The sequence below is a fragment of the Coptis chinensis genome, chromosome 8, assembly GCF_015680905.1.
Source record: "Coptis chinensis isolate HL-2020 chromosome 8, ASM1568090v1, whole genome shotgun sequence".
NCBI classification, from domain to species: Eukaryota; Viridiplantae; Streptophyta; class Magnoliopsida; order Ranunculales; family Ranunculaceae; genus Coptis; species Coptis chinensis.
Genome location: NC_141463.1, coordinates 82,726,536 through 82,746,468, shown reverse-complemented (window position 1 = coordinate 82,746,468; position 19,933 = coordinate 82,726,536). Strand labels below are relative to the sequence as shown.

Below are 19,933 nucleotides of genomic sequence, written 5' to 3'. Positions count from 1 at the left end.
TCTAAATTTAGTGAGGGAGTTGTTTCTAAATTAAGTAAATAAGGATATTTAAATTTGCCTACACGAGAGTTGAGGAGGGCTTCCGAAAGACCCGGCTATCATATAGTGTAGACTATAAATTGGGCTCTAGACACTTTTTTTAGTGTGCTTTTTGTCTAGAGAAAGACCAATATTATCTTTTGATTCTACTCCAATTTTAGCAACACGTCACTTTTTGGGTGTATTAACTGTTTTTAAAATTTCTTATTTCTCTTTTTTACCTTTTCATTTGTAACTGCCAATTTCTTCCACAAATAAATAATACTAAAATCTAATGTGCCCTGTGTCAGAGGTGTGTGTGTCAATCGAGGCCACTCATGTCAGGGCAAAGGGTGTGTGTATTGCTCCAAGATATACTGCAATCAAATAATACAATTGTCTTATAAAAAAAACCATTTGTCCTTTCACAATTTCACAATTTGAATTACATCAAACAAAGCTTAAACATGATATTCAAAATTATCAGAGATGCATTTTAAATTGTTAAAGCTGTATTGAAATTAGTTGTAATTAACATACATTTTTTCCGTTTTTGAAATTGATGTTTTCCACATTGTTTTGGTCTCTCCAAAAATTCATCTCACTTTTAATTGGAATTTTGTAGATTTCAAATGAATTTTAGTTATTTTGATTAACCCACTACTCTTTTGGTAACTGATTTAGTTCGTAGTTTTTTTTTTTGTTGGTAGTTGACTTCTTTAGTTGGGACTAATAAAATAGGTCAAAATTGTAAAAGTCATTCTGAAATTTGAGACAGATGTCAAATTTCAGTTTTTATGGAGGAAAAACAAAAAAAAAGTTTGTTATTTCCTCTAAACTTAAGAAATTTGCATGTGTACCTATACCCAATTTTCTCATAGTGTAGAGAAGTTCTCACAGATTAAGAACTTGGAACGAATAATCCCACAATTTCTTCTCGTCTTTGTTAATCAGTAAACTATTCCCCATGTACCCGTTTCATGCATAGCCTTTTATCTAATGACCAAAATATCAAATTTGGTGAATATCTCGATGTATCAAAAATTGAGATATATCGGAGAAATCGGAGATATCTATTTTTTTTTGTTGACTAATCAAAATTGTGTTTTGTCGATATATCAAAAATATCGCCAATTATATCAAAAATATCGTTGATTATATCAGAAATGTCATTAGTTTATAAGTCAAAATCAACAATATTCGGTCAAAATCAATAATATCAGTCAAAATTAACAATTTATATCGGATATATAATATATATCAGTCAATATATATCGTTATATCAGAAATTACAAAATATATCAGAAAAAAATGAATTTAATATTCGGTTGAGATATATCCCGGTGTACCCAAAAAAACGAGATATATGAGCGATATCTCTATGTTGGGCCTTGCTTTTATCTAGAGTATTAGATAGTTTTAATCAGTCACTACAAAATTGTCGAATAGCAAGAACATAAACGTGGAATTTGCATTATAATAAATAGTTTTTCAAGGATATGGGGATATGCGTTACCAGTCAGATCCACGTAAGAAACGTACCAAAACAAAAAAATATATAAAATTCACAAATAATCAATTGAGATTCATGATCCATGCATCCAACGGTCAACAACAAATTATAACAATAAACTCTCGTAACCGAATCTCATCAGTTCATCACCTTAGCACTCCACTCGTTTCCCTCCATTAACAGAAATGAGACTTCATCTCTCCTCCTCATCACTCCACACAACTCCCAACCAACTCCTTCCCCGCCATTCTCACCGTCCACGTCCATCATACATCTCTGCTCACAATGTGTCAACACAAAGAAGACAAGTTCTCCTCACACCCGCACTCATTATCGGTACATGCTTTCTACGTTCCACAGTTGCAAAAGCAGAAGACAAAGCACCAAGTACAACAGAAACAGAAACTACTACTACTACTACTACAGAGAGTATTGTATCAGAACCAGTTCTTGAAGAGGAGGAAGAAGTGGTGTTGTCTAGAATATATGATGCAACAGTTATTGGAGAACCACAAGCAGTTGTTAAAGATAAGAGGAAAGTGTGGGAGAAGTTGATGAATGCTAGGATTGTTTATTTGGGTGAAGCTGAACAAGTTCCGGTTAGGGATGATAAGGAGCTTGAGCTTGAGATTGTTAAGAATTTGAAGAGTAGGTGTTTGGAGCAAGAGAGAGTTGTTTCTGTTGCTCTTGAAGCTTTTCCTTGTAATTTGCAGGGGCAGTTGGATCTCTATATGGATAAAAGGTTTGTCATAAATTCCAATTTATATTGTCTCAAGATTGGTTATTTGTTTATATGTATGACTTCCTTTGATGGAATTGATGGGGAAAAAATAGCTTAATATGTTTATCTTGGGTATGGTTATATTATTTTAATTTTAGTGAAAAGCTTAAAACTTTTAATATTTTGTTATAAATTGGCAAATTTTAAACTTCACAAAAAGAAAAACAGCTAGGATTTAGAGGCATGCTATCAATCATAATGCTATCAATTAGTCCAAAATTGAGGTACCCTATCACAGATTTTGGTCCTGGGAAATTATAGCTCCCTTGGGATACTCTTGGTGTAAAAGAAAATTGTAGATAGTTTGTTGGTCAAATCTGGAATGTGTTTCAGATAAGCTAGTATGAAAGATTATGCGAATTGAAATTATTTATAGGAAGAATTGCTCAGATACCGGTGAACAAGGCTTATTTGGGTCGTGTTATAAATGCTCTGGCTAAACCTAATTTCAATAATTTGTTTCGACTTGGCATCATAGGATTAGTTTGTAGTGAGATTGCACTATGAAAAACCAAATTTTGGTGACATAATTGATCAGGGTCTGCTTTACAAGTATACAACCAATTGCTTTGTACCAACTGGAGCCTTAGTGTTTCGTGTTTCCTCCACTTCTTTTGTTCTGCTGGTCAAACTTGAATCAGAAGGTTATGTTTGTAACTCTGGAAATTCTGCACTTTTGTTGTTGACGTATGTCTCTTCTTGGTAGGATTGATGGTAACACGTTAAAAACTAGTGTATCACATTGGCCTGATCAGCGCTGGCAGGAGTATGAGCCTCTTTTAAGTTATTGTCGTGATAATGGTGTTCGTCTCGTTGCTTGCGGTACTCCACTTGAGGTACCTCTTTGATGAAAAATGTTGTTTGCAATGCACGCTTTAAGGTTGATTATGTTTTGTTGTTTGACACGGATTTTTAAATGGCACCTTATGCAACTGCATTGGTAAAATATCAACAACTTTTGAATCATAAAGATGTGATTATTTGAACTACCATGCTTACTGTTTCTCTCAAACATAAATCTTTCTTCTTCTTCTTTTGTCTGGATTGGTATAACAGAAAATTAAGAGCTCGACACCAGTACGTTTTCCATTTTGAAGTCTCATGTATCCCTTAAAACAGTTCCTTTAGTTTTTTTGAAATCCCTCTTTCTGTCTTTATTCTACTGAGGGTACACTCACTCTTTTATTTTGTCCTTCAATAATAGAATGTGTCTTTCTAGTTTAAGAAAAAGTGCTTAAATAATTTGGCATTGCAAAGAAAAACTTATTTTTGCAAGCCTCTTTCTCAACCTCCTTTATTTGGTGAGTTGATTTTCCCTTTTTGGGGAATCTGTCAATAAAGTGTTATACTAGTTATGTTTCTCATTCTTGTGAACTAATTGTTTAGGTTCTGAGAACAGTTAAAGCTGAAGGTATCAGTGCCCTGTCCAAGGCAGATCGCAAAATATATGCTCCTCCAGCTGGTTCAGGATTTATAGCAGGATTTACTTCCATCTCTCGTAGGTTGCCATTAGATACAATTTCTTCACTTCAATCTGTTCCTTTTGGGCCCAGCTCATATTTATCCGCACAAGCAAAAGTCGTTGAGGATTATACAATGTTTCAGATTCTTTTACAAGCTACGGTAGATGGAGGTTCAACAGGTATGCTAGTTGTGGTAACAGGTGCTAGCCACGTTATATATGGACAGAAAGGGACTGGCCTGCCTGCTAGAATTTCAAAGAAGTTGCAAAAGAAAAATCAAGTGGTTATATTACTCGACCCTGAAAGGCAGCTTATACGAAGAGAGGGAGAGGTTCCTGTTGCTGATTTTCTGTGGTACTCTGCAGCAAGACCTTGTAGTAGGAATTGCTTTGATCGTGCTGAAATCGCTCGAGTCATGAATGCAGCTGGTAGGAGACGAGAGGCTTTACCACAGGTGAGCTTTTGTGTTGCTTCTTCTTTGTGTTTTGTGTTGGTCTTCATAGCCTTGCACTTTTTTTTTTTGGCATTTAGAAAGCATCTAGCTCTTATTGTTTAAGTTCATTGGAATACGATGCACGACCCTTCATTTGCTATTTTGCTATCATAAGCTTCACCGACATGGTTGTCTTGTTTTATATGTTGTATGGGCCAATTGGCCAAATGTGTGTGATATTATTCTTAAACTTTGAAACATCGAACTCAAAACCAATTGGCAATGATTAAAAGGCTTAAACTTTGGAAGGTGATATTAGAAGTCTGGAGTTTGAACCCTGCTAGCGTTACCGAGTTACTAATCTCATTTAAAACAGGCTTGCCAATCATAAATACATAAATAAAATAAGAATAAGAATAATATAAAAAATGCCCAGGAGCTTATATATTGCTATGAAAGGCTTTCAATGTCCTGTGCGGGACTATATTAAACATCTAAATGGTATCAAAGAGTTATACCTCCTTGAGTATAAAACTCTAAGTCACATTGACACAGATACGCGTGTCGGCGTCTGACACGGATACAGAGTGTCCGACAAGGCGACCTATATAAGTAGGACACAGGGACACAACTAATAAAAAATAAAAATACTACTATCCTTTAGTTGCACAACTAATTTTTGGGCTCAAGACCTTACAAAGCGCTTCCTTACAAGTAAACAACTAAGAAAGCGGCATATCATGGAGTTGTAACTATGTTAATTGATTATTTTCTTAGGCTTTTAGGGTAGAGAAGAAACCGTAGTTAGAAATCCTATGCACAACGTGTCTGTGTGTCTGATTGTTTGACACAGACTTTTAAGAATAGGAGGTGTCTGTTACTTACGTATATCAAAACTCACTTCTTGAAGATAGTATCACTGTTAGTTTATTGGCTGACCTGTTTGTTTATGTGCTAATCAGGACCTGCAGAATGGGATTGATCTTGGTCTAGTATCACCAGAGGTGTTACAGAATTTTTTTGATCTGGAGAAGTATCCCTTCATTTCCGAACTCACTCATCACTTTCAGGTAAGCTTTGTAATGCCCCTTCCTTATTTATAAGTGTCCATTTCTCTTCAAGCTCTTTGGAGTTGGGTATTAGTATAAAGTATTATTTATTGTTGAGTCTGTGTATGTATGGTTGAGTCCTGTGTGTGTATCATGTTTCAGAAGTACATGTTTTAGAGATACCTACATTCTTCTGCTTACATACACTTGTTAATCTGTGATTGATGAAGTAAAATGGTAGTCTTTCAAAGTTTCAACAAATGAAATTGCATGGTATTGGAGTTACTATTTGCTAAGTTGCTTTGGTGTCATCTCCTGATGCAGGGATTCAGAGAAAGATTACTTGCAGATCCCAAATTTTTACATAGGCTAGCAATTGAAGAAGCTATATCATTAACAACAACACTCGTAGCACAGTATGAAAGGCGTAAAGAGAATTTTTTTGAAGAACTTGATTATGTTATTACAGATACTCTCAGGGGGGCAGTAGTTGATTTCTTTACTGTTTGGCTTCCTGCCCCAACTCTCTCCTTCCTTCCATATGCTGATGGAATAGCTACACCAGATACAATGGATGCATTGAAAGGTATACTTGGATCTATCCCTGATAACGCTTTTCAAGAAAATATTGCGGGAAAAGATTGGGATCTGAATCATAGGATTGCAGCGGTAATCATTGGGGGCTTAAAACTAGCTGGTGTAGGATTTATTTCTAGTATCGGTGCTGTCGCTTCTTCGAATATCTTGTATGGTACTCGTAGATTGCTTAACCCTGCACTGGTTGCTAATCAAAAAAACAAAAGATCTCCAATATTGAAGACAGCACTTGTTTATGGATCCTTTCTTGGAACATCTGCAAATCTACGGTATCAGGTAAGCACCCATGATTATGGTCAAGTTTGAAACTTCTTGGCTCTTGCTGCTTTTACTTTCCATGTGGCACTCGATGTACTCACCCATGAATATGGTCTTAAAGGTGTAATACAATTCATCATGACTTGTGAATTCTAGTTTCCACATTTGAGGTTGTTCTCATATTTTGAACTGCCTTTCCGTGGATCAGTAAGCCTTGAAAAATATGTCTGACAGGGAAATTGCTAAATGTATCGGTAACATTCTTTGCTTACCTAACAAGTAAAAAATAAGATTGTTACGAGACTCAGGCTCCCATGATGGGAGTTTGAGAGTCAAAGGTTTTGGCTGAGACTAATTTTATTTAGTTAGCAAACTTGTTTTTACTACAAAAACTTCAAGCGTGACCACATATAGGGTGGGATGGAATTTAGTGCATGCAAGCATCATTACTAGCATGATGCTTTGTAGACTGTCTATGGCAGTCTGGCACAAAGCCTTAGTACATGTATCCTGTGGAATGTGGATGATTATTTGAATCAATTTAATATAAATTATGTTTGTTTACTTTTAGAGTTTACTCTCAAGGAGTTGGTTGGTTGTGTTTGGCTAAAACACATAATTATTATTTCTGTCATCCATGTGTCATTATCATCATTTGGCAGAGTCATCACCATGATATGAATATATGATTGTCATCTTTTGCTTTTGAACATCTAGGTTCACATCCTTAAGTTTCCTTACTAGCTGGTCCGCAACTCCGCATCATTCCTACCTTCCTCGCCCTTAAAAAATTTCAACTTGAATCAAAGTGTTCCTTCTCGGTAGTACTTTAATTGGTCCATGCTGAAAGCTCTCAAATGACTTTTTCGTGTGTTCAGGATTTTTGTTCGAGTATTTTTTTTTATTTATTTATTTTGGTTGCCTGGATTTTGTATCTCTTATGCATGTGGATATGATGAACTGTGGTGGTTCTCAGCCCCAAAACGCGTCTTTAGTTATAGCTGTTTTCTTGTATTATCAGTAAATGACAATCAAGAGTTCAGCCTTACCCGTCCTTACCATTCTAGTGCATAGCGTGTAAGTTAGAGAGGTTCTTCTAGAGGCTAGCTATACCTTGGTGTAAGGTTGACAATCCTAAGTAAATGTTGGTGATTTCTTGGTGATATGTTGATGAAAGATATCTAAAGATACATGCTCGACTGTAGTTGCATTATCTTTTTGAAAGTTCTGCTCGTTATATTGAGGTGTATTCTCATGCAGATTATAGCTGGACTAGTGGAACATCGGATTTCAGATCATTTGCTATCTTCTCAACCTTTACTTGTGAATGTGTTATCATTCGCTGTCCGCACAGTCAACTCTTACTGGGGAACTCAGGTTGAATCATCTTACTCTATTGTTTCCTGTCTTTGAAAGCTAAGAATATTTCCACGATTTGCTCCTTTTTTCACGTTTGTCACAACTTCATTTAATGCAAACATGTTTTGCAATCCCTAATTCGTCATGATACTTCTTCAGAACTTTCTTGAAATTAATTAACATGTTACCAGTGCTCTTCATAAGCTATGCCCAATATAAAATTCTATGCATAGACTGTCAAATATCTCTTTAGTTCATATATATTATACTACCATCCATGCACTTTATTGATTGATTTCTTTAAGCGGTAAATCTGCTGTTGTGGAGGGTGTTTCCTTCCATTTCTGTTTCTGTTTTGATTATGGATATGATTTTTTGATGAGAAGTTTGAGCACCCCGGCCCATTTGAAAGCACTTCAATACTGAATTTAAAAAACTAGTCTTGACTGGACCTTTGCGTTGTTAAGTAAAGTAGTAAACCAGGAATTGAATCACGTCATAAATATATAAAATGATGAAGAGCTATTGATATACCAATTGAGTCCCAATGTGTTTACAAGCAGAGCCATGTAAAGAAGTTGTAGTTTGATTCCTGAGGAACAAATTCTATTATATGATAACTGACCAGCTGGTTCGTTCTCATATATCAGGGAGAAATACCTTACTAAGAGTGAGTGGAAAAGAGTGGCAGCGCCCTTAATACTGTTGGCTACATTTTATCTGCACTATGCACATGCAAACCTTTGGAATTGAGATATCTTTCAAATTACCTGACTAGATATTGTCAAAGATGTTTTACTGAATATTTCTAATAATTTTATTGATATAAAACAGTAGGTATATATAAAAGAATACAGAAAATCTTTTAGATCCACATATCTAGGAGAAGATAATACTCTTACTAAGATTACAAGATACTTGCTAATCCTAACTAAGATAACAAATATTCCAACACCCTCCCTTAAGTTGGTGCGTAGATATCACACATGCCCAACTTGACAAGAGAGTCAATAAACGTCTTGCTAGCCACTGCTTTAGTAAGGACATCGCTGGTTGGTCTTGGACTTTACAAATGGAAAAGTAATAAATTCCGACTTCAAGTTTCTCTTTGATAAAATGTCTATCAATCTCCACATGCTTCGTCCGATCATGTTGAACAGGATTATGAGCTATCTCTATAGCTGACATATTGCCACAATACAGATTCATTTCCACTTTTGGTTTAACACCCAAGTCCGTCAACAAGTTTCTTAACCACAGCAACTCACATACCTCATATGCCATACCTCTATATTCAGCTTCAGCACTTGATCTTGATACTACTGGTTGTTTTTTACTCTTCCAAGTCATAAGGTTTCCACCTACAAAAGTGAGGTATCCTGAGATAGACCTTCTGTTGTCGGGTGAACCTGCTCAATCTGCATCAGTGTAGCCTTCTAGTTTTAGGTGATCATGTTTCGAGAACAATAAGCCTTTACCCAGAGCAGATTTCAAATATCTCAATATCGCTTCTACAAAGATCCATATATGAGGTTTCGTGGGTCATGCATGAATTGACTCACGACACTAAGCGCATGATAATGATATATCGACTGGTATCGATAAATAGATCAGTTTCCCTACAAGCTTCTGATATCTCCCCTTATCAGTTAGAGTTGCATTCAAACACAGAAACAGCTTGTGGTTCTGCTCAATGGGAGTATCAACTGGCTTACATCCGAGGATTCCCGTCTCAAATAATAAATCAAGAATGTATTTCCGCTGGGATAAGAAAATACCATTCTTTGATCGGGCTACCTCAATCCCAAGGAAATATTTAAGGTCTCTGAGATGTTTCATTTCAAATTTAGAAGCCAGATACTATTGTAAGCTAGAAATCTCCTCAGGATCATCACCTGTCACTACCATATCATCAACATATATAATCAAAGCAGTGATTTTACCTCTTTGTGTTTTAAAAACAAAGTGTGATCCGAGTTGCTTTGTTTGTAGCCGAACTTCTTCATAGACTTGGTGAACCTGCCAAACTTGCTCTTGGGGACTGTTTTAACCCATACAATGTCTTCTTTAGTTTACAGAGCATTGTTGTATTTGAGTATTCTGGTATACCTGGGGGAGGATCTATATATACTTCTTTAGTAAGATCTCAATGCAAGAAAGCATTTTTAACATTAAACTGAAGAAGAGGCCAATCTTTATTAGCTGCTAATGATAAAAGTACTCTCACAGTATTGAGTTTAGCAACTGGTGCAAAAGTTTTTTGATAATCAACACCATAAGATTGTGTATACCCTTTCGCAACCAGCCAAGCTTTGTATCTCTCAATAGCCCCATCCGCTTTGAGCTTGATCAGTAAATACCCATCCGCACCTTAATCTTTTTCCCTTTGGTAAGATTACAAGTTCCCAAGTGGCATTCTTTTTCAATGCTGCCATTTCTTCTGCCATAGCTTTGGTCCATCTAGAATCTGTTAAAGCTTCATGCATTTTACTATGAATAGAGACAGATGATAACTGGAATACATAAGATGCATATGACTTGGACAACTTGTGAGATGTCACATGGTTGCATATGGGATATTTCACTTTAGCTTTAGGATCAGGTTCATATTGAATTGGTGGTTGGCCACGATTAGATCGAGGTGGAAGATGATATTGAACTAGTTCAAAATTAAAACTAGGTAGATTGGCATCATGAATATTATAATCACCAACATTATGAGTATTAGAATCAACAATAATAGAGTCGGGCGATACTTCTAATGGGTCTTTTGGAGAAGATTGGATTAGTGGATCCGTTGTAGGAGGTAATGTACTATCATGGACTTGATCTTCACATCCTTCACTTGAGCACTCAGTGGAGGTTCCATCGACTTTTTCTATTGAGTTTTTATCACTAGGTGATTGTGGTCTCGATAAATCAAAGACCATTATATCATCATGATTCTGTATTTCATTTCTATTCTCCCCCTGAAGTGAAGAATCAGTGATCTCCGTATAAAAAAAGTCGTGTTCATGGAAAATGACATCCATTGAAACAATTTTTTTTTAGAAGATGGATGATAACACTTATAACCCTTCTGAGTTGAGTCATACCCAACAAAGACACACTTCAACGCACGTGGATCAAGTTTGGTGCGTTGTTGTGTATGTAAGTGAACATACACCACACACCCGAAGATATAGGGTGCTAAATGAACAATGGATGGAAGCGTATAGTGATTAGAAAGCACATCTAAGGGTCTCCGAAATTGAACAACACTAGAAGGTGTACGATTCATCAAGTAAACAACAGAGGTCAAAGCTTCGCCCCATAAGTGAGATGGGACATGACCACCAATTAATAAAGACCGAGTGACCTCTAAAAGATGTCTATTTTTTCGTTCTGCAACCCCATTTTGCTGAGGGGAATAAGAGCAAGAGGTTTGATGTAGAATACCAGCCGAATGCATAAAGCCAGTCAATTCCTTTTTGAAATACTCACCCCTATTATCAGAACGAACAACCTTTATAGAGATTCCAAACTGTGTGAGCACCATCTGATGGAAAAGGGGAAAAATTGTACAAACATCACTTTTATGTTTCAAAAAATATACCCAGGTCATTTGAGTGCAGTCATTGACAAAAGTAATAAACCATTTTATCCCGTTATGTGTAGGACGTGGGGTCGGACCCCAAACATCTGAATGAACTAAAGAAAAAAGAGCATCAACTCTATTATCACTTGAAGAGAAAACAGTACGATGGTTTTTCGCCATTACATAGGTTTCACAAGCAAAATCAAAAAGACTACAACCATTAAATAAAGATGGAAATAATCTCCTAAGATAACCAAATGAGGGATGTCCTAGTCGTCTATGCCAAAGCCAAATCTCGCATTTATTTTTATTAACTTTATCGCCACTCATAACATGAGCTTGAACTCTTTGATTGGACCGTTGAAAACCATCTTCCAAATAGTACAATCCTCTACTTTGTTTACCACTGTCAATCCTCTCCTTGGTAAGGGTGTTCTGAAAAATACAGTGAGTAGGAAAGAACAAGGCAACACAATTATGAGATTTGGTTAATTGGCTAACAGAGAGAAGGTTACAATTTATTGATGGAACAAATAAAACATCATGAATAGATAAATAAGGGGACAGAGGTACAGTGCCAACACCAACAACTGGAGATGACACACCATTAGCATTAGTAATGACTGATTTGGAACAACTATAGGAGAAATGATTAAATTTATAGCGATCGCAAGTCATATGATCAGTAACACTCGTGTCAATTATCCAATCACTATTTCCAGTAAAAGCAATAAGAGCAGAGTTAGATATACTTGACTGGACATCAAATCCGACAGCAGTGACTAAGTAACTCTTCGAGTTAGAAGACATGACAGCGGAATCGTTATTGAAATGCACAACAATAGAATCGTTATTGGTAGGTAAGTCTGTCATTATGATATAGAACATAAACAATGAACTAGATCAATAGACAAGAACGATAAGGAAGAAGAGGGTAATAAATACAATCTGATATAGTGTAACAGATTGTATTATATGACCAAAAAAAAAAAATCAAAACACTAAAAAAAAACTCCGATTCCTATAGTAATGGGGTAATGAAAAGGAAATCGGAATTGGCTCTTGATACCATGTCAAAGATGTTTTACTGAATATTTCTGATAATTTTATTGATATAAAATAGTAGGTATATATACAAGAATACAGAAAATCTCCTAGATTCACATATCTAACAGAAGATAATACTCTTACTAAGATTACAAGATATTTGCTACTCCTAACTAAGGTAACAAATATTCCAACAATAAAAAGTATCATAAAACCTGAGGCGGATTAGGTACCTAATGAGAACGCAAGTCTACGTTTTCAGGTCACTATTGGAATGAAAGTGAAAAATATAGCGCACTGCACATGTAGTTAACTGGTTATGTGAAATGTTTATAGGCAGCACTTTTTTGACATCTGAGGCTTATCATGCAAGCAATCTTATTGGCTGTTACTCATATCAACTGTCATAATATATCAAACTTTCTTTTCTCTAGTTTTTTTTTTTCAAAAATAAACTCTTGTAATGCTGCAGCAATGGATTGACGTGGCACGATATACGGGGTTGCAAACGCGGAAGAGTAAAGCGACTTCTGACCCGCCTTCAGAAACCCTTAATCTTTCTGCATTGACGGATGAAGTTAGTGTAGATGAAATGAAGAATCAATCAGGTGATAATCCTACTTCATAGAAGCATTTTCTGAATTGTTGTTAATCATTTTTTGTAGAACATAGTCAGAAAGCAAGAAATTGGTCTTAAAATACTAACTTGTATTTTACTTTGTTGTCTTACAAATTTTTTGACAATCACACATCAAAGTTAATACTAAAGGTTAAAAGCAGTTGTACATGGTTTTGTCCATTTCTTGGACATTTTTGCAAAACCTCAGCTAGGACTCTCTTAGTCATAGACCTACTGGGTTAGTTTAGCTCTAATGCCTAAATACCGAACAGTCAAACCAGTTCTGTATTGAATCTGTATTCCCTCTTGCAGTGCTTTGCTCAGAAAAGCTAAACTCTTCAATTGCATTCATGTTGTAAACTTTACGGGTCTACGCTGAAGTTAGACATGAAGTAAATGGTTACGGTTAAGTTGAGTACATGTACATGTACATGTACATGGGATGTACAAGACTTTTAGTTGATGATTGCACAACTTTGCGTGGAAATTTAGTAGGGAACTATGACGATTGACGAAAGTTGGGAATACGTCATTGCGAAGGACCCCATACTCCCATCCCATACTTTAAGCTTCTGACATAATATTCAAGAATTGCATATAGGGAGTATACGTCCCAAACTAGTTCAAGGTGTGAACCAAATGCTGCGAAGGAGAGCAATTTCAAAGTTATTAGACAAGGTATTCTGTGCAAAGTACAAACATGTGACCAGCAGTTGGGGACCATGACCATGTACATTTGCAGAGATTTCTGAGAACACGCAAGGCAATTCCATCTTTATATGGACCAACATATTTTACTTTGCCTATCGCATGCGAAACATAATGAAGTTTCAAGCACGCTCAAGTGCTCAACCATGGCCCTTGAGTACCCTAGTAATGGCAACTTCACTGCGGTTGCACCACGGCATGAATGGTACAGTTTTAACTAGACGGACGCATGGTCCATGCTTGGATGTCAAATGAAGGATTTGTACCCAAAAAAAAAACGGTGAAGTTGAGTTGAGTGTGTCAAATGTTGCAATCAACACCGATTACCCGACAACCTGTGGATTCTTGGCCTCTTGGGAAAAGCCAAAGCGCCAAACTAACTTGCTCTGTATGCATAATATGGATTGATTTTACAGCGGTTGAGTCTAGTTTTTGACATTGTGGGGCAGTGAAACGAATCCAATGATGTATGGTTGCGGTATTGATCCACTCTAAATCCGACCCAGTTAATGCTCCATAGTTTTTTAATGGATGAAATAAACTAATCAAGGAATGCCCCGTGTCCGTGCCCCATCACACTATAGGCTCATAATTTCAACCTATCTATAGTTTTAAACTTTTGTCTGAGGTCATAATTTCATTAATTTGCGTGTCTATTGGTCTGGATCCGAACGTGATCCACAAAGTCGTACTACTCAATGACAAAACTTTTCTGGTCAAGAATAGAGAAAACTTCCCAGCCCCGATTTGGGTCTTTTATTCGGATCAAGTTGGATACTTCGATGCATAATATAAAATATCATAATATGAGTATTTATTTATCAATACTCAGTTTCTTGATATGTATTTTGGATATATATTTTTTTTTAGAAATATTTTATATTATTTCATATAAAAATATCGTAAATATATCTAAATTATCAACAAATATTATAAATATTTTTTAATATATCATAATATATAATTTATATTTATTTAAAATATAATAATAAATATTAAATGAAATTGTTACCTAAACAAAATATCTCCAAATATTACTATATATCTCCAAATATCATCAATATCATAAATTTCATTAAAATATCACCAAAATTTATAGTTTTATATATCTCTAAACAAATCACGATATTTATGTATCTCTTGTTAAAATTAGGGCTGTCAACGGGCAGGATTTTAACCGGACTCACCTATGTCCAAGTCCCGTTCAAATTAAATTCACATTTAGAAGGTCCAATTAGGAGTGGGCAATGGGCCGGGTCGAGCTAGTACAACCCTAAATATTTAAAGTCCTTTAGATATTAAGGTCGGGTCAACCCGATCCTAAAGTCAGTATAGAGTCGGGTCGGGCCGAATCACAAGTCTAAATCTCAAGCCCTGACCATACTCTAAGCCCTGACCGTACCTTAAACCCTCTTTAAAGGCTTTAGGGCCGTGCCTATATATTTTCTTCTTTTTACAACATTGGTGGTTTAGATTGTTCTTCATGATTGCTAGGTTGACAAGTTTTTGTTATATGCGACAAGTTATTGAAAGTACCCTTGGGTGTAAGTGATAAATTACAAAAGAATGTTATTTTAATTGAAAATATTTAACAAATAGTTTAGACAATTATAATATGTGTATTTACAATGAAAGTGTAAAATTATAATTAGGGTTTGGTTAAAATCGGTCTAATGAGAGGTGAATTAGAGTCGGGCCTATGTTTCAGAACCTTAGCCCTAGCCCTACCCTAGAAAGCATTAGGGCCGGACCGGCCATGCCCTAAACTCTGTGAAGGCTTTAGTTGTGAAAGCTTTATAAAGCTTAGAGTCAGATTGGTCAGGACCGGATTAGAATCGTTAGGACCAAATTCCCACCCCTGGTCCAAGTCCCAGTCTAGGTCCCGTTGGACATAATCGGATTCAGGCCTTACCTAGGTCCGATAAAATTACATGAAAATAGTGTATTTTTTTATTATTATTTCTCTAAAAAATTTAGAGTATAGTAAGACAAACCCAAGCCTTATATGTGTCACTATAACACTTATCCATCAAGTCTCTTAACAAATTTAATAATACTTAATTAAAAAACTAAAAAAACAACCTTAATTAAGCCGGACCGTTATCAGGTTAGACGGGGATATATTCATAACTGGCCTAATAGTTTTATTGGACAACATTTAAGTCCCAAGTCCTCTTATCGGTTCGGATTCAATCAAACTTCGGCCATTGACAGCCCTGTTAAAATCTTAATAGATATTTCAAAATCATCACAATATATTACGATATTTTGTACTATGATGGATGCACGTGAGTATTAGGCAAGTGCATTACCTACCTGCAAGATCCTATATAGCTTGGTAACAATTATCGAGATGTTTTGTTTTTTTATAGATATTATCAAGATGACTTTTTTATTCTTTTACAGTTCACAGTTTCACACTAAGGAGCAGACACCACTTGAGACATCACTGCATCACTGCATCAGGCTCCCCCTCATAGTCATAATAATAGCAGTACTCGTGGGAACTCTCAATATTCAAATTTCAGAAGGGAAGAGACCTAAACTTCCCAAATGTGCACCAGTCAGAGACTAGTCAATATCTACTTTTACTTTTTCACTTGGAAAACACAAAAAGAAGAAAAAATTGCACACAGACAGAAAGATAACACCAAAGCATAAAGCAAGGCAACACAAATTTTTTTTTACTAAACTTCCCAAAGTTCATGTGCATTTTTCTAGTACTAATCATAATGCACCTTAATTTACAAACTCATATTATCAAGTCTTAACTTAAACACCATACTCAAACAAAATATGTTGGGTTCTTAAAGATTATTATGCAGTAGGCTGACGGACGATATATCGGTAAGCAGCAACCCTCCTTCGTCGAGAATTTGTGTTATCAACAGCTAGGACCATTCTCCCAGCTTCTTTTGCAGCGAAAGACCTGTACACTGGCTCTTCTGAAGCAGCCATCCATTTTGCCTTCTGAATAGCAATAGTGTAGCTTTTCTCGGCATTCGGAACAAACTCAGCTGCATAATCTAGCTCCCAACCGCCCACTACTAACTCCCATGTTATGGTCGCACCAGCCTAGCACAACGTATTGAGTTTAGATTGATTGTGAGCTGGTGGTCCATGCCAGCCGAGAATGTACAACATCTATAATACTCTATACAAGGTTTGAAGCCCCAAAGAATTTGAAATTCGTAAAACAAATGCTTCTAAAGAGTTTGACACTCGTGCAATTCATCATTCAGTATCAGTATAATAATTTTTTAATACATCTTCGTTCATGGTAAATATGTTGAGATAACATCAGATTTACAATTTATGTTAACAAAAGACTCGAAGAGTCCAAGGGTAGGATGCTTTTGACATACAGAATTGCACGTATTATGGTTACTGAATGCCTCAGATGTCAGTTATAACGATGTAGGTGTCATAAAGACAATGAAATTCATCCCACTACGAATGAATGCATGAGTGCCGCGCTCATTTTACAACAGTTTATGAACAAGATTAGCAATTTTACACTTAATATCCCATATTCAATATTCTCTCCAACAAATTGCTACACTTTGCACCTCATGGTCGAGGTTGAACATACAGACCATAACTATCCCAGGGCCAATCAGTTTGAAACGGGGTAAAAAATATGGTGGCTAAAGTCTAGACCATGCTCAAGTAGAGTATTTGTCTAGTTGAGAACTAGAGTTATAAGAAAAAAGAAAGGCACTTCTAAACATACCTCAATTCCATCAATCTCTAGATTAACCTTCTCTCCTCCTTTAACAGTGAACTCAGATGCTGGTTTTGGGACACCATCCTGTGAATCACCAGGTCGACTGAGACCGCCGTATTGAACTGGAATGTTCTCTGGCCTAATGTACCTGACTCCGTTCCGAACTAATCAGATCTCTAATCAAACCATGAAGAGTACACAAACAGGACAGTAAAATTGGAACCAGGGGCAGAAAAGCAAACTGATGATTTTAAATCTACTATCTGTCTATTTTACAAAAGTTACTGATAGATGTGCTAAAGCATACAAACACGTGTTTCACATATTTAAACAAATATGATAAATTCTAAATGTATCACATTAAGCAATTTCAGATATTCAGACAAATTAACCAGAGTCTCCAAAACAGGCCACATAACCTTCAGAGCATTATCTACCAACTATTACTCAAATGGTGCTATAATTTAGAAGAAGGGACTTACTTGTAAAGGGCCTCTGCCACATTCCCTTCTCTAACTATTACAAACTTGCTCTTAGTTCTTTGAGTAAGAAACGGACTAAAAATCCCATACAACATACTGAAGTACCATGGAACATTGATAAAAACCTGATTCACCACATAGCAAAAACTTTAGAAATTGAAGAAAAAACCACTAAAACTTTATAATCTTTCAATAAATTAGGCTTGGATATGCAAATTACCTTTCTAGCTACCAACTCAGGATAGTTGTCTTGAAAGAGAGATAGAATCTGATTTGAAGCTACCCTTAACTCTCTCTTTGGCATATCTTTCAAGTCAGTTACTTGTATAATTGAATTAACACCACCAGGCTTAAAATGCAAAAGTTTGATACCCCTTTCAAGCACTTGAACTCTCCATTTCAAAAACTTCTTCAACTTCTCTTCATCCCCAAAGATTCTTTCATACATTTCTCTATCTTTAAACACACCATATGCATTATAGCACACAGGGTGTCCATCTTTATCATAACTATGCATATAAGCTACAACCCCTTCAAGTTCCTTAAACCCCAGCTCTTCATCGACTATATTTTCAGCACCAAACTCTTTTCTCCAAGCCAAACACTTTTCCAACATAGTAAAAGCCTCAGCCACTCTAAAATCTCTTGCTCTTAAAAACTTCAACAGAATAACATCACCCCTTTCATCACCACTTAAAAGAGAAATACCCCACATGTAATCAGACTCAAGTGAAGTAGTTGAGAGTCTCTCTTTGAGTTCTTGTAAAGCTTTTTTCTCTGAACCTTTTAAGTTAGAAGTAATGTAAGTGTCTTCTTTGAATGATGAAGATCTAAATGAAGCAAAAGAAACAAGACTTTTCTTCAAGGATTTTAGGGAGGTTTCTGGTTGGGTTGAGAGAGGAGATAGTATAGCTTTTTCTTCCATGGTGACTAAGAGAAATGCAAATGAAATCTAAGAGAAGATTTACTGGAAATGCTGAGCTCTTTGTTATAGATTTTAACTAGATTTTTTCGTTCTGATTTTCTGAAATGCAGAGCTGAGGTGTTTTTAGATAGGGACTAAAGGTACTGTTGTCGGATTATGGGAAAAAAAAAGGAAAAAATATATGTAGGAGATGTAATGATCATCACTGCAAAGCTGTGTTACTTACACGCTTCTGGGCCCCACGAAAAGGAAAGATTTTGAACTTGGTATTAATAAAAGCAGTTTATAACTGTAGATGGTATAAATACAACATACTGTAGTAGATACCAGTTGTATACACGTGAGAGTGTTAATGTAGGAAACTAGTAATGTCCCTGGAGCCTTGATTGCCCATGTGTGATATGCATGTCCTTGCTAAACGACTCAATTTCTGATGTTTTTTTTTTCCGATAAAGACTCTTCATCTTATATTAAACAGAAATCAAATTGTTTACAGAGTCTAACAAGAAAGGGACATATGGCTGTATAATTTAAAGCCCACTTGTTTAATTCATCTGCCTCCCTGTTATGAGCTCTCCTATGCTAATAGAACAACAAATTACAACTGAACATCAAATAAAATAAGACCGTTTAAATAAAACATCAATTCGTGAGATGAAGTCATCTTGTTCCAATCCAACTCCATTGCTTCTAAGAATCTGCATCAAGTATCTGTAGTCCCCCATTATCAACACTTTGTCAAGTTTCAATTTGTACAATAGGATTGCAGCTAGCTCCGCATCATAACACTCCACTTCATAAGGAGTTTCTGCGCAGAATCTTCTATACATTGACCCCAACAACTTGCCATCTGTATTTCTACATATTGCTGCTCCTCCTCCTTTTCTAGTCATCCTATCAAAAGCCCCATCAAAGCTCCAGGAACTATAGAAATCAATACCTAGGTTGTTCAAAGCCATATAGTATTCAATGGGATTATTTTACTTTATGCTAGCCTGAGCGCTGCTACTTACTTCTTTCTTATATACTTCCAAAGTACTTCCATGCTTTCCTTGCAATAGTTCTAATCATTTGCTCCATGTTAGGTTTAATTTTCTCAAATCGCAACCGATTTCTACACCTCCATATCTCATTTATCATCATTAGAAAGTAGGTACTTGCAAATCTTTGTACCTCCGTTTCAGCAAAATCTTCTAAACTATTCCAACATACTGCCTCTATAATCCATTCATGTAGTCTTCCCTTCATGTTCCTCCATACATATACTAAGAGAAGATCCAAACCATAAACATATTATCCAGGCACATTGGAGAAATAGATGCTCATCTGTTTCTATCTCTTTCTACCAAAAGCACAAGATATGTCCCCTTTAAATTT

The 19,933-nt window shown here is 36.0% G+C and overlaps 2 protein-coding genes across 3 annotated transcripts; one reads left to right on the top strand and one right to left on the bottom strand.

Moving 5' to 3' along the window:
* Positions 1-1,659: 1,659 nt before the first annotated feature.
* On the top strand, positions 1,660-16,951 carry LOC147483533 (protein RETICULATA-RELATED 6, chloroplastic-like). 2 transcript variants are annotated; one of them, XM_086576020.1, is made up of 8 exons: positions 1,660-2,273; positions 3,019-3,148; positions 3,699-4,229; positions 5,171-5,278; positions 5,582-6,130; positions 7,373-7,489; positions 12,568-12,703; positions 13,027-14,207. In XM_086576020.1, exons 1-8 carry the CDS (start codon positions 1,717-1,719, stop codon positions 13,071-13,073), a joined length of 2,175 nt encoding a protein of 724 aa, XP_086432146.1. In that variant the 5' UTR covers positions 1,660-1,716; the 3' UTR covers positions 13,074-14,207. The 2 variants fall into 2 exon arrangements, with proteins under 2 accessions (XP_086432146.1, XP_086432145.1); XM_086576019.1 differs by lacking the exon at positions 13,027-14,207 and adding an exon at positions 15,829-16,951 and having other exon boundaries at positions 1,661-2,273.
* Positions 16,081-18,837, bottom strand: LOC147483532 (patellin-6-like). The gene is made up of 4 exons (XM_086576021.1): positions 17,852-18,837; positions 17,632-17,756; positions 17,156-17,297; positions 16,081-16,497 (listed from the first exon to the last, which is right to left on the bottom strand). The coding sequence occupies exons 1-4, from the start codon at positions 18,554-18,556 to the stop codon at positions 16,240-16,242; spliced, it is 1,230 nt and encodes a 409-aa protein (XP_086432147.1). The 5' UTR covers positions 18,557-18,837; the 3' UTR covers positions 16,081-16,239.
* Between the last annotated feature and the right edge of the window lie 1,096 nt (positions 18,838-19,933).

What these genes read in the sequence shown, in the direction of transcription:
- LOC147483532 (XM_086576021.1), bottom strand. Translation starts at nt 18,556, where the DNA reads ATGGAAGAAAAAGCTATACTATCTCCTCTCTCAACCCAACCAGAAACC. An exon ending in GTGGCAGAGGCCCTTTACAA is followed by an intron (nt 17,298 to 17,631) that starts GTAAGTCCCTTC and finishes GAACGGAGTCAG; the next exon opens with GTACATTAGGCCAGAGAACA. An exon ending in TAGAGATTGATGGAATTGAG is followed by an intron (nt 16,498 to 17,155) that starts GTATGTTTAGAA and finishes ACGTTGTGCTAG; the next exon opens with GCTGGTGCGACCATAACATG.
- LOC147483533 (XM_086576019.1), top strand. Translation starts at nt 1,717, where the DNA reads ATGAGACTTCATCTCTCCTCCTCATCACTCCACACAACTCCCAACCAA. An exon ending in AACTCACTCATCACTTTCAG is followed by an intron (nt 5,279 to 5,581) that starts GTAAGCTTTGTA and finishes CTCCTGATGCAG; the next exon opens with GGATTCAGAGAAAGATTACT. An exon ending in CTGCAAATCTACGGTATCAG is followed by an intron (nt 6,131 to 7,372) that starts GTAAGCACCCAT and finishes ATTCTCATGCAG; the next exon opens with ATTATAGCTGGACTAGTGGA.